General features: G+C 45.9%; 2 protein-coding genes across 4 annotated transcripts in view; one reads left to right on the top strand and one right to left on the bottom strand.

The window, feature by feature from the left end:
- Positions 1–12,256, bottom strand: part of LOC146184282 (GDP-fucose protein O-fucosyltransferase 1-like) — a 137,259-nt gene extending 125,003 nt beyond the window's left edge. For 2 of the 3 annotated variants that reach the window (XR_014708856.1, XM_084609325.1), the window contains exons 1-2: positions 10,830–12,256; positions 4,736–4,851 (exon numbers count right to left, since the gene is read on the bottom strand). Coding sequence is in view for 2 of the 3 variants with exons in the window: in XM_084609325.1 (XP_084465451.1) it covers positions 4,736–4,851; positions 10,830–11,112 (399 nt within the window). In the remaining variant the exon portion in view is untranslated. The other variant, XM_084609326.1, reaches the window with a different exon arrangement.
- A 145-nt stretch (positions 12,257–12,401) lies between these two features.
- LOC146184281 (uncharacterized) lies at positions 12,402–13,530 on the top strand. The gene has a single exon (XM_084609327.1). The coding sequence runs from the start codon at positions 12,547–12,549 to the stop codon at positions 13,312–13,314; it is 768 nt and encodes a 255-aa protein (XP_084465453.1). The 5' UTR covers positions 12,402–12,546; the 3' UTR covers positions 13,315–13,530.
- Positions 13,531–16,368: the final 2,838 nt, after the last annotated feature.

The following is a 16,368-nucleotide window of genomic DNA, read 5'->3' as shown; positions in this document are numbered from 1 at the left end:
CACTTAAAACAAAAATATGGAAGAAACTTTTCTGTCCTCAACCTGCCATTATTTGAAGCTTGTTTCTAGGTGTCGAATATTGTTCCTTTTTTTTTTTTTTTTTTTTTTTTTTTTTTTTTTTTTTTTCCACGAACTTGAGTGGCTGCAAGACCGTTCTCAAAGTCAGACCCTAGAAATTTTGATGGCTGTCCCCTAGCACCACCACGTTCGTTGCCTTTGAGAGTGTTCATTAAAATTCCATGTAGCATTGGACTATCCACATTCAGTTTCATTACCATTTGCTTGTAATGCATTGAAACTTGATGGGTTACACATATTGCTGCATTATTTGATGGACGTTTAGCGTCACATGCTGACTCAGAAGGGCGAGAAGGCTGTTTCAGAAACTGTTAGATATGTGGTTGCAGCATAGTTGCTAAACTTTCTTTTCTCACATATTGTCAGATGTCACCACCAGATGTCACGTGGTGGTGACCAGGGTCGATGACACAAATGAAGAGTCGGTGATTGCACTGAAGAAACTCTTTATTGAGCTGACTTGCGCCCGCAAAAGAACTAAGCAACTCGGCCGCGGCGATAGCAACAAACGTGCTCGTCGATCGTCGAACAAAGAATGCCCGTCACACTTGTCAATGCTAAATTTAAAGGCTGCTCAGAACAACCTAGATAACGTCGCAAACTGCTGCTAGCACAACGTGGAACATTGTAGAAACATACGCAAGTGATCGGAATCTTCGAGACAGATCTCGGCGCATCTTTGGCGACAAAGAAAATGATAACGCGTCGTATCACGACAACGAGCATGAACAAACATGGGATACAGAATTGATACGCGTGCCAGAATCACAGCGATAAGGCCGCATGCCGGCGGCTGTTAAAAAACAACAAATACAGTTTTGAAGGTTTCGAGGCAATATGTTGCCGCTGCTTCAGCAATCAAGAATCAGTCATAGCAGTGCATCTCAGGGTTATCAAGTCATTGTTTAAGACATTAGCATAATGTACAGAAGCATGGCATAGTTCAGTCACTTCAACTTGGCATTTTTATTTATTTGTGGATTCTGCAGTAAAGTAGAAACTTTGCAAAAGTGGGATGGAGTACATATGAAGTGGGATAGAAGTACACAACAACTATTACAGACTGCACAGTTTCTTTCATTTACACTGCTAATTAGAACACTTCATGGGCCGTAATCATTGGCCTGGGCGGAGCCCAAAGTAATTCTTTACTTGCCCAGCTGAAGCCCGAAAAAAAAATATGAGCTAAGCACACTTCTTTAATGCAGATGTTCTGGTTACTTCAAATTTCAGTGCAAAAAAAGGCCGGAATAGTAGCATGAAACTAACTCCTGGTTCTGATTGCATTGGTCTTTGTTTTTTTTTTCTTGCCTTACATCCCATTTACACGAATGTTTCGAAACATTACGTTTCGTATGTAGCCTTCATCTTTGAAGCGGTGGCCCTTACTCAACTGGCGATCGCATTGCATGCCGGACGACTGCAGGTACCGCTGAATTTGTTCGTCAGTAGGCTTCGCTGCATTCCTCGGGCATGAAACTCAGCCATCACTTAGCCCTAGATACCCACCAGGTATCAGGTGCTGCCCAGGACACGCAATCGTCGACAGAACCAAAATTATGTGCGCCAAGAAAACGTGCTCCGCAGCGGGGCTCAGCGTGCAGACGAGAGTGTCCGTGCGGCACAGTATCCTGCCAGTTTGGTTGCGGCGTTGTGCACGAGGTGGCAGCACAGGAAAACGCAAAAGGCCGATTCCACCAAAGCTATTATGCTCCAAAGCATTCGTCTTCAAAAATATAGTACTGTTAATTTTTGTCATGACCGAGAAATGAAATAACATAATTAGAACTGGATAGAATACAACTGCACCTAGCAATAAACAAAAATTACAGGGTAGAAAAAATTTTCAACCGTCACTTGCATTCTCCCATGAAATTGCAAGAAATAGCAAATTTATTCCATCTTAATATGTATATCATAAACCCTGCCAACAAGCAGAAAACGACTTTATAAGCATTGAGAAGGCTTTTAATATGGTAAATAATAAAATGTAGCAAAATTCAGTAACAAAAGAATAAAATTTTTGACGCCTACACCTTAAGGTGAAGCCCCACTTCTATACAATGAAAGCATGCGTCATTTTATTTTTTTTATACTGTTAGTTTACATAATGCGATACTTTTTAGTGCCTGATATTTATAAAGTACTTAGGAATGTCTTTAAGTAAATTCGGTGAAATTCGATGATGCGGTAGTTTTTTAAATTCGAATCAAGGTTGTGGATTTCTTTACATTTTTAAATTTTGGATGATTTCAAAACAACATGAAAAAAGAACGGACACCTCTAGAGCTTCAACTTTTCCCAGAAATAAAGCACAAGGCCTGTACATACGGACAAAAAGTTTCAGTGGCAACACTTTATTATATTGTGACAGAATGTAGGGTGTATATTGACAATTTTCAGAACAAGTGTTCAGTTTTATAATAATTTCTATAATTTTAAAGAATTTAATGCAACACTTTTTTATTCTGTAATATTTCTGAGGTACCGAGGATTCTTGAGAGGGATCTTTAGAAATATCGATGATAATGTGCTTTTTGTTTTAAATTGCATCAAAGTTGTGCCTTTTTTTCTGTTTTCGAATTTTGGGTGAATTTGATGTGTTATAGAGGACAGACCTAGCAACCCAGAGCTTCTAATTTTACCTGACATTAAGGCAATAGCCTGAATAATAAGGAGAAAATGTTTTAGCGCAAGCAACTTAACACATCATGCCCGTATTGAAGGCTGAAAATGGACTTTTTTGCAGCAAGTCACTCCTGGAGCAATGTTTGCGATTTAAACAAAACATGTTTTTGATAGTTCTTATAAACATAAAAGTTGCTTAAATTTAGCAAATAAAAAGTAACGGATGACAAAAATTTAGTGCGCAAACAGCAGGTCTCCAAACTTGCAACTTTTCGAAGTGGCAAAAATGGCGTTTTCCACATTTAGTGATATTCGATTTTTTTTTTGAGAAACCTACGCCGTATCTGGCAAAACTAAAGTTCATTCCTTTGTGTTTAGACATTTGCCCATCACATATAAAAATTTCTGAAAACAAAAAATGGTCATAGGACCTCGATTACTGTTCTTATCTGAACACACCCTTATATTTGGTCGGGTAGTGCCCTGCATGCAAACATGAGGACATTGTCTTTGGCAGGTGCTCGTTTGCAGTTTTTTTTTTTTCTTATTTTGATTCTATTCGCATTGCTGACATTTTGACGCAACAGCGTTAAAGAACCCGTTCACTGAAAATCTGGCATGGGCGCTGGTACTCTGAGTGAAAAATCCCGAGCACAGCACTGGCAGTCGGTAGGTGGCTGCTGACATGGCCAACGCTGCTAACTCGGGCCTCTCTTTTCATAAGGGAAGGTGATATTAGAATCAGCCTGCCTGGACTCTTGTTTAAAAGAGTACATTATTGGGCGAGTTGGTCGAACATACCTTCCCCAAAGTATACTGCGCACACAAAAACGAGGACGTGAAGGTACACACAAGTGCAGACTCGCGACTAAATTCATATGAAAAGAAACACAGAAACACATGAATTCAGTCACGAGTCTGCGCTTGTTGCGTGTACCTTCACATCCTTGTTTTTGTGTGCACAGTATACTTTGGAAGACTGGACTCTTGTATTCCCATTACCTGTAGGCCACGCAGGCACGGTCATATGGCTTGGTTAAAGTGAGGCTTTATATGTTGGTTGGTAGCCTACGCTATCGCGCTTAAAGGTGTAGCTTAAGTGTACTCCATAATTTTTTGTTCCTTAAGACCATTGTGCATTTTATCTTCAGTTCAGTTCAAGAAGTCATTTTCAGATGTCACTCCTCTGATCATGTTCGAAGATCAGTGGGCAGGCATTGTGATTGGGATCTCCTTGAATGACACAAGTTTTTGCGAGGCTTGAGCTTTGGGTTTTGTCACATACTTCAAGCAGGAGATCCCCACTGACGAGTATGGATGATTTATATCCTGGGCTTATTACATCTGTGAGACATCTGGACATAACGAAAAGGAATACTCCCTGGGCTGGGTGTTCACTATGTATATGGTACTTTGGGAAGCTTTCTTTGATTCTGTAAAGAAACTTGGCTGCTGCCTCTGTTGGCATTCTTTTGCAATCATTTAAAAAAATATATACTGTGTGTAGTTCACTGCAGTGCTAGCCCCAACCATGCCAATGCAGTGCCAACAGTGCCATGAAGATCAACAAGAGGACAGGACAGGAACTTTCAAGCAAGTCATAACTCATAACTTATATATGGCATAACTCAGGGTAGTCACATCACACAAGGTTAACCCTTGCTGCCTAGAAATAGGCAAAAGAAAAAGAAAGAAGGAGGATAACAAGAAAGTAATGAGGAAGATAGGAAGGTGAAAGGTGGAGGGAGGATGAAAAAAATTGACTGCAGAATTCCCCCGTTGGATCAGCCGGAGACGCCGTCTACAGGAAGCAGGGGACAGAGTGTGGTGTGTTGCCTCCACTAAAGCGCCCTCAAGGCCCAAACACTCGGCATGGGCTCAATCACCAGGATCTCAGACGTTAGGGGCTTTTTTTTTTTTTTTTTTTGCGTTTATTCTGCTCACTGTGCCATGTGCAGTTACTTCTGCTGATAATGTGTCCAGTAGTAAGAATCCCTAACAGTAATGAAGTAAAGCAAAATGCACCAACCGACTTGGGTTCCCCCGGACGATATTCAACCCATGGTGGAAGGGCCAAGGTCCGGTCCAGTGCTCGGCTGAAGGCCAGTGCCCCCAGAAAGTGGTCCGCCTGGTTCCCAAATCGGCCTGCAAGTGCCAATCCTCAGCTCAGACACAGCCACCATCATCATTCCTCTCAATGCGTGTGACAAAAAATGCTCCAATCAGCGCTGGTGCAGAAACACTGCAAGTCAATAAAAAAAGTTACAAGGTCCCAAACAATGAGGTAACCACGAATTAAGAGAACAATTGTTAAGAAAATTTTCACGCCCCATTTTAGCTGCATAAGAAATCTATTGGATGCACGAGGTAGAAGGTCAGAGCAAATCACTGTCTGGTGTCATTGTTCTGCTAGCTCTATTCTAGCACTGCTGGATCTAATAACTCAAAAAAAAAAAAAAAAAAAAAGAGAAGAAAATAAGTTTTGCAGAGCTCAAACATAAATATGCATAATGGTAGTGGAAATAAAAATCTTTATTTTCATCTCACTTTGATAACTTCTGCTTGCTGTCAATGCTACCCTTGCTTAGAGAGAGAGTGTTTACTAAAGACTCAATGAAAAAGAGCAACAAGACACTGGTCCTAAGACTTATCCACTAAGTAAAGAATAATGTCGGCTAGCTAGAAATGTACTCGGCACTTTTATCAACTGGTTAAAATAACAAAAATGAGCAGGATTTCATAGCAGACCTCACTCAAACTGCACACTAGAAAGCATTTGCACAGACTTTCAGGTGGGCAGACCATAGCGCACCAGTGGGGTGCTTGCATATGACCAATGTGCTTCTCTGTGAGCATGCTACCAACTTTAATAATTTGCCCACCATAAGCACCAGCACCTTTGACTTGTCTTCTCTCCACGTTAATACTTGTTCCTTCAAAGTGTGGGCCATATTTACTATGCCAAGACTTCACTTCTCACTCTCAAACTGTGCCGTACTCATCACTTGGCAGGCTCACTCAGTAGTGCAATCTCTTCCCCCCACTCACACTCAGAGAGTGAGTCGTTGAGAGTGTGACTGAATTAATCAAAAAAATATTTTTTTTGTTCTTTCTTGCATGCACAGTAAAAAGCAGAGTACACAGAAAAAAGTCCCGTGCTCAAAGTCTACATCGGGACCTCTTATATTAGTAAATACAAATGTGTTTCACAATATGCAGCAGAAGAGTTATATCAGAAACAGTTACATATACGAGAACTCAAATGCGCCTGAATATAAGCCCCAGTAACAGAGATTATTATCACCATCAAATTAAACACAACAGAGCATGCGACTTTGCACAAGCATTGTAGAGTCGCGCGTTCAAGAATTATAAAGCTCCCATTTGCAACGACATCAGCCAAACATCATCATAACTGCTGCAACATACTCTCATGTATGAGGAAAGCACTCCCAAGCACTCAAAGCTGCAGATCAATACTCACTGACATACAGTGTACAGCTCCAATGATTGACATTTCGGAACAAGGCCACTCAGCCATCAGCTGTGAACCCTTTGCTACTTAAGCACGGGGTAGGCCATAAGAGCATCTCACTCATGATGTCGTGTCACGTAATTGGAACCTCAGACTAGCAAGCTCTGAATGCAGTAACGAGAAGCAGTGCGTTACACCACTGACAATATCATGCGATACAGAAGAAAATGCAAACAGGATGAGACATATCTATGACCAGTTATCGTGCCAGGAATTGTAAATTGTGGGGTTCAACATCCTGAAACAATTCAAGGGCTATGACTGACACAGTAGTGGAGAGCTCCAAATAAATTTGAGCCATTTGGATTTCTATACAATGCGCTTTAATCCCACAGTACACAGGCCTTTTAGTATTTTGGCTCCAGTGAAATACGGCACCGCGGCCAGGACTGAAACCACGTGTTCAGGCTCAGCAGCCAGAAGCCCGAGCAACAACTGTAGGGTTTTGTGACAATTTGCACAGTGACCCAGTACAGTTTTAATCTTCTGATTTTAGGCACTGAAGTGGTCAAATCCAACTACAATGTTGCATATAGACATAATACAGGAGTTTTATCACTGTATCGATGATGCAATTATGCGATTTCCTTGCGTGGGGACATGAATTGATTATGGGACACCACTGACAGTCCAATAGGGCATTCAGCATGCTCTATTGCACAGATGCTGCATCATAATCACCAGAAAACACCCCTGACAACATAACATGACATATAAAAGAAGACCCAGCATACCCTGATATCTTGGTATTGGGCATCAAATTAATAGAGTATGAATGCTCTAGTGCAATGATTCTTAATGTTTTTAGCCTCAGGAAAAACCAAAAGCTTTCAAACAGTGCCGAAGGTCTCGAATTTCATTCATTCCTGCCTAACATGCATGCAACAAAGAGCATGGAGATGCATGACACCTCAAAAAATTACCAAATTCAATTAACAATGAAGCTGTATAGACGGCTCATACTGATGTCACGCTGGTTGCCATGTTGGTGGACTCAATGAGTGGCAAAAGTCTGTTTGTTCAGCTAACATGAAAGCCTGGTGAAAGCTGCACATGGTCCACCATAACAATGCACTCCAGATGTAATGTGCAAGCCACCTTTAGTGAGACAATCTACAATAAGTAGGGGTGTGCAAATATAAAAAAAATTGAATATGAATTGAATATGTCTGTTATTTTATTCGTTATTCATTATCGAAAATCTAATGTTCGAAAATTATCGAATTACAGCATATGTCGCGGCTTCACTGCAATGTTTCAGCGCCTTGACTATGCAGTGAAGCATCCGCAAAGCACGATGGAGTCTTTTTGCGAAAAGGGCCTTCACGACAGTTCGTATAAAGCGGAGCACATGATGAAACTGGGAGAAAAACTTTGTTCGCCTGTCGGTTTCATCTCAAATGCACACAACCATTATGCAGGTGTTCATCACATACAATTAGTTTTTTTAGTCCCATTCAATTAATTCGAACATTTTTTAGTCCCATTCAACTAATTCGAACATTTTTTTCTGGTCCCTTGAATGCCAAATTAGCGAGACTACGGCTGCTTCACTAGGTCACGCAGTTCCTTGTTCAAAACATGGGTATATGGAATCCTGTATAAAATTGATATTGAATTTTTCAGTAGGGCATACACTTCTATTTCTAAACTAATGTTACTGGCAAGTGTCATAAACAAAACGATAAATGTGTGCCATTTTTTAAATTTTCAGTCTTTTTTTCTACAGATCAGACATTCAATATTCGAAGGCATTTTTTCCCCATATTTGTATTCAATTTGTATTCGAAAACTTCAATATTTGCACACCCCCAGCTAGAAACAATAACAGTATAATTAGTAAGTGCATGAAGATAAGGCAAGGGTGGAGTTGTGCATGGATTTGGGTGCCACGGGAAACCCAGGCGTTCGGCAAAACCCACACACATTAAGGAAGTCACGAAGTTACATGACTTCTGAAGTCCTGCAACATAACTGAAACTGCAGGTTGTGTCAGCACATTTTGAGTTGCCTTATACTGAGCATTAAACTTACAATGTACAATAATGTTTTTTTTTTTTAAAGCCCAGCATTTAGAGCCTTATACTAATCACTAACCTCAACTGATGATTCCACGCCATGCCTGTTCAATACGGCACAAAGAACTTATCTGCTTGATACCTCAAACAGGCGATTCAAAATGTGCCGGCTAACCGTGACTATCATGTCATGTTTATTTAATAAAATATTTGGGTTTGGTTTGATTCATAAAATTTTAATGTTGCACAGCGACTCGGGCTATTATGAAAGTGATCATCTTCGAAACAGCTGACATCATCAATTATGTAATCTTTAAGCAAGGCGTCTGTGTGCTGTGAGCAGTTAGTGCATATTACAGATCCCTAGGTGGTCGAATTTCCGGAGTCCTCCATTACGGCGGCTCTCATAACCTCAGTCACTTTTGGACATTAAACCCCGTAAACCAAACTAAACCTTATGGCTCCTTTACTGTAACCAAGTCACTCCGACCTAGGAACGTTGACATGAAGGGGTCCACTCCTTGACATTATGGCAACTCAGACAGTGCATTCAGAGGTGCCCAATATATGTTTGTTATTCCTGTAATTGTTGTCATAAGAAATGATGTTATCACTGACAGATCATTGATCATGCCTTTAGCATTGGCAGGGTTCAGGACCATATGCAAACAGGGGCACTCATTTCACCTTCCAGTGTGCATATGTGAGTGAGACCATGCAAGTGTAGGTGAGTATCGGTGGAAAAGAAAATTTTGTGCAAGTGTGTGTGAGCCACCCACCATGGTACTGACGAACTAAAATGAGCTGAGAGTGTGTGACACACACTGCATACGACATGTCACTGTCACATGCATACAACATGGTGGCATGCATTTCTGCAATTTCTCAGAATTAAGCAGTGTCAACAGCTCGATTCTGCTGGTAAATTACCTTGCTCTTCCTGCTTAGACAGTATGACATGGGCACTACTGCAACGACTGCGGGTAATAATCCAGCATTGCTGCCAAGAGGATCAAGCAACCAGACCATTGCAATATCTTTCGTGCCTAAACAGCTATAACTGGCTTAGGAATGCAGCCATGGCACTACTGTAACCTTTCTGGATTGGATTCATACTGAGGCTTCCCTTTTCTACTAGGTGGACCAGAAAGGTCCTAGTCAATTCCCTACTGTGACAGTACAAATACTGTGGCCAACTGAATGCAAACAGTTGCACAGGTAAGTGTGTCTGTCTTTCTTCCGGAGTTTTGTGCAGCTTTTGAGGCACAGTAATCCAGAACTGCGCCACACTTGTTTTGCACATGGAGCCTTCTTGTGAGAAATTGGCCATTCAGGAGTACAAAATTGTGTCAGTAGAAAAATGCCTTTTACACTGATTTTTCACTGTATTACAGATGGCCGAAGCTAAACCTTTCGCTTTGACGTAGCTTATGGCAGGTATGTCAAGAGCAGCTGATACCTACAGCTGATGAGAAATCGAGACGAACGTAAATAAACGAAGGTTAAATAAACGCAGCATGCTGTGAAGGAGCAATGTTTTGCAACGACCTTAAAGCGCTGCATGCAATATAAACTAGGCTAGTTGGTATGCATTAGTACTTATGTAGTAGGTATGTAATGTAGCAAATACATATAGTAAAGAATAAAGCCAGCGGAAACGACAGACAGGGCAGCGTCGTCCTGTGTTTCCTTGCTGTGCCTGCGTCTTTTCCACTGGTTTTAAACTTTTCAATGCAATCGAAATTATGCACGCAGTGCTAACAAACAGAATGTTATTTTGGCCGGCGATATCGCGTTCCGTAAGCTTTTGCTGCCAATTTCACGCATGTGTCTGACCAGTGTAACACATGCAGCGGCTCCCATCTGTCGAAGCGACGTCGGCAAGCTAGAACTAAACGCCTGAAATCGAATAATGTAAACTAGAAATGAATATATGAGCATCTCCCGTTATAAAGGTGACGACGCACTACGTTTCCTGTCATGAAATGCTTTCCCTCTCTGCTAACCAACTCGTTCCCATAAACATGTGAGGGCAGTGTCATCCACGGTAAAAGGTCATCAAAGCAAACCAACATACCCATGCATGGGCAGTAAAGGATGTATCCCCTTCTATCGACGCGTGGCTTGTCACCACTAATTGCAGTCAGAGACAACAAGAATATCAACGCTCGAAGAAGCACACCGTCCGGCGCCATGGCGCAAAATCCGGTCCTCTTCGTTGTTCCTTTTCAAAGCGCCGCCGGAGAGAGATGCCGGCACTTGCGACACGATGCAACGTCCTTCGGGCGAGGACCGTCCGTCCAGCCTGGAAAATCACCCGACCGCAAATCACCAAAAAACTGGCAGCGCCCGCGTCCGTGCCGGTTTGAACGGAGATGCGGAGACACGGTGCGGGGTGCGGAGATGCGGCAAGGTATGGATACTTCTAGGGACTCTAGTGACTCTAGTATGGATGCGGCAGGTGACAGGAAGGAGACAGACTTCAGAGACAAGAGTCGCCTTTGTCGTTGCGTTAAAATGCAAATTTTCTTTAAAATATCCAAGGGGCGGCGTCAAGATTTCTTTCGCACCTATAAATGATCCTCCTTCGTAGACGAACGAGGAAGATCCATACTTGCGTCTTGGCCAGCTGTAGCGCTGCAGCCTGCAGCTCGCCACGGCCTCCGAGACCTTCCGCGGAAAAATACCCATCACGTGTATCTCGGGGGCCACCGTTTCGCACCGGATGTTTTCTGTAGCGCAAGGTACAGCGAAGGAAGCACGACACGACTGCAAGCTTACGGTAACCGCATATCGGGGCGAGTACCGATTTCTAGCGAGCAAATGGCATGTTTTGTCATGAGCGCGCGACATACGCCCGATCCCTACGGACTTGTCGTACCATACGTACACTTACCACTAGCTGCGCAACAAAATGCATGGTGCAACAACAACCACGAGGATGCTGTTGGGACATGCGGCTACTTGCCCAACAATGTAGATATGTGTAGCTACCGTGGCGGCGCGGTAGGCCGTGAGCTGGTAATTAGATAACACAATTCACGTTTCAAAGTATTGCGAGTGGTGTCTGAAATAGAGAAACGTGTATAAACGGGCACGATCGCGCGATTATACGTACAATTTCCAATTACTGTTTGCTGTTTCTGTGCATGTCCTGTGTTTCCTCAGCCAATATTTCGCTCCGTCAGGGGACCCGGATTCGATCACAGCCGCAGTGGCAGCTTACGCTTTGCTTCCATGCATCGGACGTTAAAAAAGACCCCATAAACCAAGCCACAAATGCTTTCTGGGGCAATACGTTATCCACGGCAGTTATCTTAATTCACCTCGCAATACTATGCAGGATCGGCGCAACTACGCGCAAACAATGAGTCAACATAAAGTGAGTTAATTTGTTGGGCTAGTTGGTGCTCTGACATCAAGAGTATATTATTTAGCGCAAGACGACGGTCAACAGTTCCGCAGTCGTCGCTATCTACAATGTCAAAGCTAGTGTTGCATCATTCAAAGAGCGACGAAATCAGCTATTACTGACATTTGGGACGCGCCGTACCGCCAACAGCTGATATCTCACGTATACGGTGAGTATACGCGCCACCGAGAGTAAGAGAAGAGTGAGCTGCACGGCCGAAATCTCGCCCACATTTGGCGAACCACAAGTTTGTCGACCGCTGCCGCCTTTTTTTCCGAAGCGCGAGCGGCAAGCAGAAACCAAAAGGAAAACGCGCGACAGTGCGCAACCGACGCAACAATCGCGTCCGAGGCGCCGGTCGGCTCCGGTCACTGACGCGCGCGCGGGGCGAACGAGCACGCCAGCACGCGTTCTACGCCACCGCTCGTTTTTCTTTTTGCTTGATCGTTTTTGCTTCCCTCGCTACCTCCGCCGCTCAGGCACATGTCCGCAGGTTCTCCACCCCTCCCCTCCGCCCGCCACGGACGGAAAATACACAGCCAGAAAAACGTGTTCGTCACCTCCGAGTACTGACGTCACGCGGTCGCCATTGGAGAGAAAAAGCCCGGCACGATTCCTGGAGGTCACAGGCGAGGCACACCATTGGTCAGCTCGCCTAATCGCAGACGTCACTTCCTCCAGCTTGGCCGTGGCAGCGGCGGCAGCGGGCATCACTTCCTCTACTACTGAGTGCCCCCCCTAACGGTTAGTCGGGTTAGTCTCTTGTTCGGCGCTGCTGCGTTGTGGTGCGTCGCTGCCGCTGTACTGTGCATCGGGACGTAATTCAGTGTTTTTGCGAGACCCTCGGCTGATAGAGAGCGCCCCGGCCGGGGAACATGGTGATGGACAACGAAGCCCAGAAGGTTATCGCCATTTCGCTCGGGAAAATAGCGACGTCTCGAGTTCAGCGTGGTGGACCCAGCCTGCATCGAAGCCTTCTCGTGGCAAGTGTGCTATACAAGGCGCGTACGACCTACTTCGACGATGCATTCCAGGCGAATGCTGCTTCGTTTTCCAACTCCGTGATGTGTGCACCGTACCAAGTCGAAGCCGAGGGAGCGGATTGCAACCCCGAACAAATCGACGTCGAACAAGAATCGTCGCCACTCTCTAAGCCTAACCGGACCATGACGTCGCCCGTGACGTCAGCGTACGAGGATTGCGCCAGCACAGACGGCGGCGACGACAAGGAGAATGTGGAGCCGCCATCGGCCGATACTCCGGCCCGCTGCCTGAAACGTCGTCGTACGCACTCTGACGATGAGGAGGGTGGTGCGAAGCGGAGTCGAGTCTGGAGGCGGTCGGCGTCTTGTGAGTCGGACAGCGGCGACGCTGAGGCAGACTGCTTCCCGAACGAATTAGATCTTCAGTCCCAGCAGGAAGCGACGGCCTCTTCAGACGCTATGGAAGTGGAATCTATATCGAACTTGGTTCTGGCTTTCAACTCCGGCCTTAAGGGCCTCTCTTCCTCGTGGGATAACTGCCAGTCGACGCTGGAAGAACCTCAGCTCCGACGTGGTACGTCGCTTCCTGACCTGTGTTCGGCGCAGTCCGATGTGCTGCGGACCGCGTTCACACCTCCCGTGCTGGCGCTCACGGTCTGACCACCATTCATCATCATTCTTCGCCTGTAAATAGCTTTTCTCCATAAACGAAGCCATCGCGGTACTGAACCTGCCGCGGCTTTCTGTTCTCCATGCACGAAACTCAACACGGGTGTTTCTGTTTCGCATTGCCTTGTACAAATTTCCCCTGTTCTGTAACATATTTTTATACACTGAGAGTTAATTATTGTGGTTGTAATAAATGTTTTTCACAGACTTGTTTGTGGCGTGTGTCATTGCCCGTAGTACGCAGCCGCAAAGCTTAGGTGCCACCACGCAAGCTTTGCAGTTTCGAACTATGGGCTACGTGCATGAAGTGGAATCACACCCGTTGCTGGGCGAATGCGCGGCAGGTGTTGACGTCGCGGGGCTCTCCTTACCCTGCACGCAACTTCAGACCGACCTGCAACAGCCGCGGCTGTTCGAATGGCGGTCAAGCAAGGAAACGAGGTTAAGCCAACGCATGACGAACCAACGGACGAACACTTGGGTTGGCTTGAAACGTCACTACGTACGCTGAGCTTATTGGGGCTGTAGTACAACACTACGTCACCCGTGGCAACAATATCTGAGCGAAGTTTAGTGTTACTATAACATTACAGCTCATAAGTGCTGTAGGCTCTAAGTTCATTTGCTGTAACTGCGTTCGGGTGACTGACTCCTCGGCTTTGTCACTCAATCTCGCGAAAAATGCAGCCAGCGGTAGCCCCCCTACCATACCTTCCAAAATGTATAGGACATTGGAAGAAAGCGCGGAATCGCTTCGATGAAAGCCGGTTTGGCGCGACGCCGACGTCCTGTTTCTCATTGCGATTTTCGAATCGCGTAATCTCAGTCAAGCCATAAATTGTGCAATGTTTTCTTGCGGTACCAGTAGAATGATAAAACATCACGACTGCTGGTGTTCGAGTATCGATTTTTAGAGGTTCTGTTGGCATCCGGCTGCATATGATATGACTCACTGCCTGTACCCTTTGCAACAGATCGCCAGCGCGGCGGAGCCCAAAAAGTTCTGTAGCAAAAAAGAACAAAGGCACAATTATAACCACGACCTAAACTGCCTAAACGTTCACAGCAACCAGCTCACGGTCGTTGAAGCCTTCCGCACGTTCTCGAGCCGCATCGCACCGTGACGCCACCAATACTTCAGGTGTCTCTTCGTGCACTCCACCACAGAGCGGTTGGCTGGGTTGGCCGACTACGCCGATGCTTCGCAATCGTCGCCGAACCCCAGGGTGCCTAGGGCAGCAGGGAGTGGCGATGCCCCTGCGGCAGGAGACATCTTCCCCTGCTCCACAAAGGGCGTAGTCGGTGCTCATACCACTCACAAACCTGGCGCTTCATCCAGTAACAGCAACACGCGTGTGCGGAACACTCCGCAGTGGGCCTCAGCCAGCAGGCCGCTGCCACAGGAGTTGTACTATTGCTCCCTGCCGATTGTAGCTTTAGCGGTACAGTAGAATGTCAATGTGGGCTTCGCCGTCGCTCCACCGACCGCCTTCGTTTCTGCCTTCCGCACTTGCTCCTTGATCTTGACTCTTGCCTCATGACCAGGCTCCACTGCAGCTGCATTAATGTTCCGACACATGTCATTCATACGCTCTTCCATACTTACCCCTCACTAGCAAGGAACGTGATCGAGTGAATGCTTTACTCCGCAGTTGTACAAAAACAGCCCTGCGCCTTCCTCCCAGCTCCTCGACACTCCGCTTACTCAAACTTGGGGCCCATAATACGTATGAAGAACTCCGTGAAGCCACGCTGACAGCCCAGACAGCCCGCCTTTCGAGTACACCAGCAGGTCACGCACTGCTCTCTTCTCTACACATATCCTCAATAGGACTCCCATCTAAAGGCACCCCATTACCTCCTGCAATTCGCTCCAAAATTTTGCTACCCCCCTTCCTAAAAACATAAACCCAGAACGGGACGGGAAACAGAACAGCCAGGGTGCAAGCCTTACACAGACAATATGGAGAGACCCCAGTGTAGCATATGTAGATGCGGCCACTTATGCAAACACCCATCGTAAGGTACTAGCAGCTACTGAGAATCATGCAAAACTTCCCTCTGCTTGCTCAATTCTCACCGATTCTACAACAGAGGCGGAGGAGGCAGCCATTGTGCTAGCCATGACATCCACATCCGCTGCGAAAATAATTTCGGATTCTAAAACAGCTATCCTAAACTTTGCCAATGGTTTAGTGTCCCCCAACACCCACCGCCTTTTGCGTTTTTGGCAACCCCGACAATCTGTCACCCTTATTTGGACACCCGCGCATGCGGGTCTTCCCGGTAATGAGGAGGCTCACTCCCTGGCCTGAGGTCTCACTTTCCAGGCTGGGGAGGAACAGTCTTCTTCAGATGACGAGGAGCGCCTGCTGCCCTTTCGTGACATCCTTACCTAGCACCGTGAAAATAGGAGGACTTGCGCACCCCCTGCACTGAATCTTAATAATACAAGCTGCCCATTGGCGCAAGCTACAAACGCACACGGCCCATATCCTTCTCCACGCCCACTTTCCTGACCTGTTTTCTTCCTGCAAGCTCTGTGGCAAACCTGGTGACTTTCTACTCGCACTACTCACCTGCCCATCATTCCCTCATCCTCCTTCACCAGAGGTGGCCCTAGATTACTGGGAGAAGCTGCTCACCAGTACCTCCTATAAGAACCAGCGCAAGATCATTACATGCGCTCTCGCTCGGATAGCCCTCCAAGGGCTTTCGTTTGCTTTATAAGAGGGCCCTCCGTACATGGAGGGGGCTCTCAAATGCCAGGGGCAACGCCCCCACCCGCTGTAATATTGGCAATAATTGTTTCTACCACCACCACCGCTGCAGCTGTTGCCATAGACGCGGGCGTAACCTCCAACCAGCGTCGAAGCTGCGCAGTCCACCTCGTTGTGACACCCTTGTAAATGAGGTGCACCATTATACCCCGTTCCAAGTTCTTGGTGGGTAAATGGAGGAGCCTGGCCTCGTACCGCAGTTCAGCGGTGGCTTCTCGCGCCGCAAACGAAGACCATCCCAGGTCCCCTTGAATGCCCTCCACAG

Source organism: Amblyomma maculatum, chromosome 7, assembly GCF_055883805.1.
Source record: "Amblyomma maculatum isolate TAMU_Amacu chromosome 7, ASM5588380v1, whole genome shotgun sequence".
NCBI classification, from domain to species: domain Eukaryota; kingdom Metazoa; phylum Arthropoda; class Arachnida; order Ixodida; family Ixodidae; genus Amblyomma; species Amblyomma maculatum.
The sequence above is the reverse complement of the archived record's forward strand: the minus strand, read 5'-3'. Positions and strand labels throughout refer to the sequence as shown.

What these genes read in the sequence shown, in the direction of transcription:
- LOC146184281 (XM_084609327.1), top strand. Translation starts at nt 12,547, where the DNA reads ATGGTGATGGACAACGAAGCCCAGAAGGTTATCGCCATTTCGCTCGGG.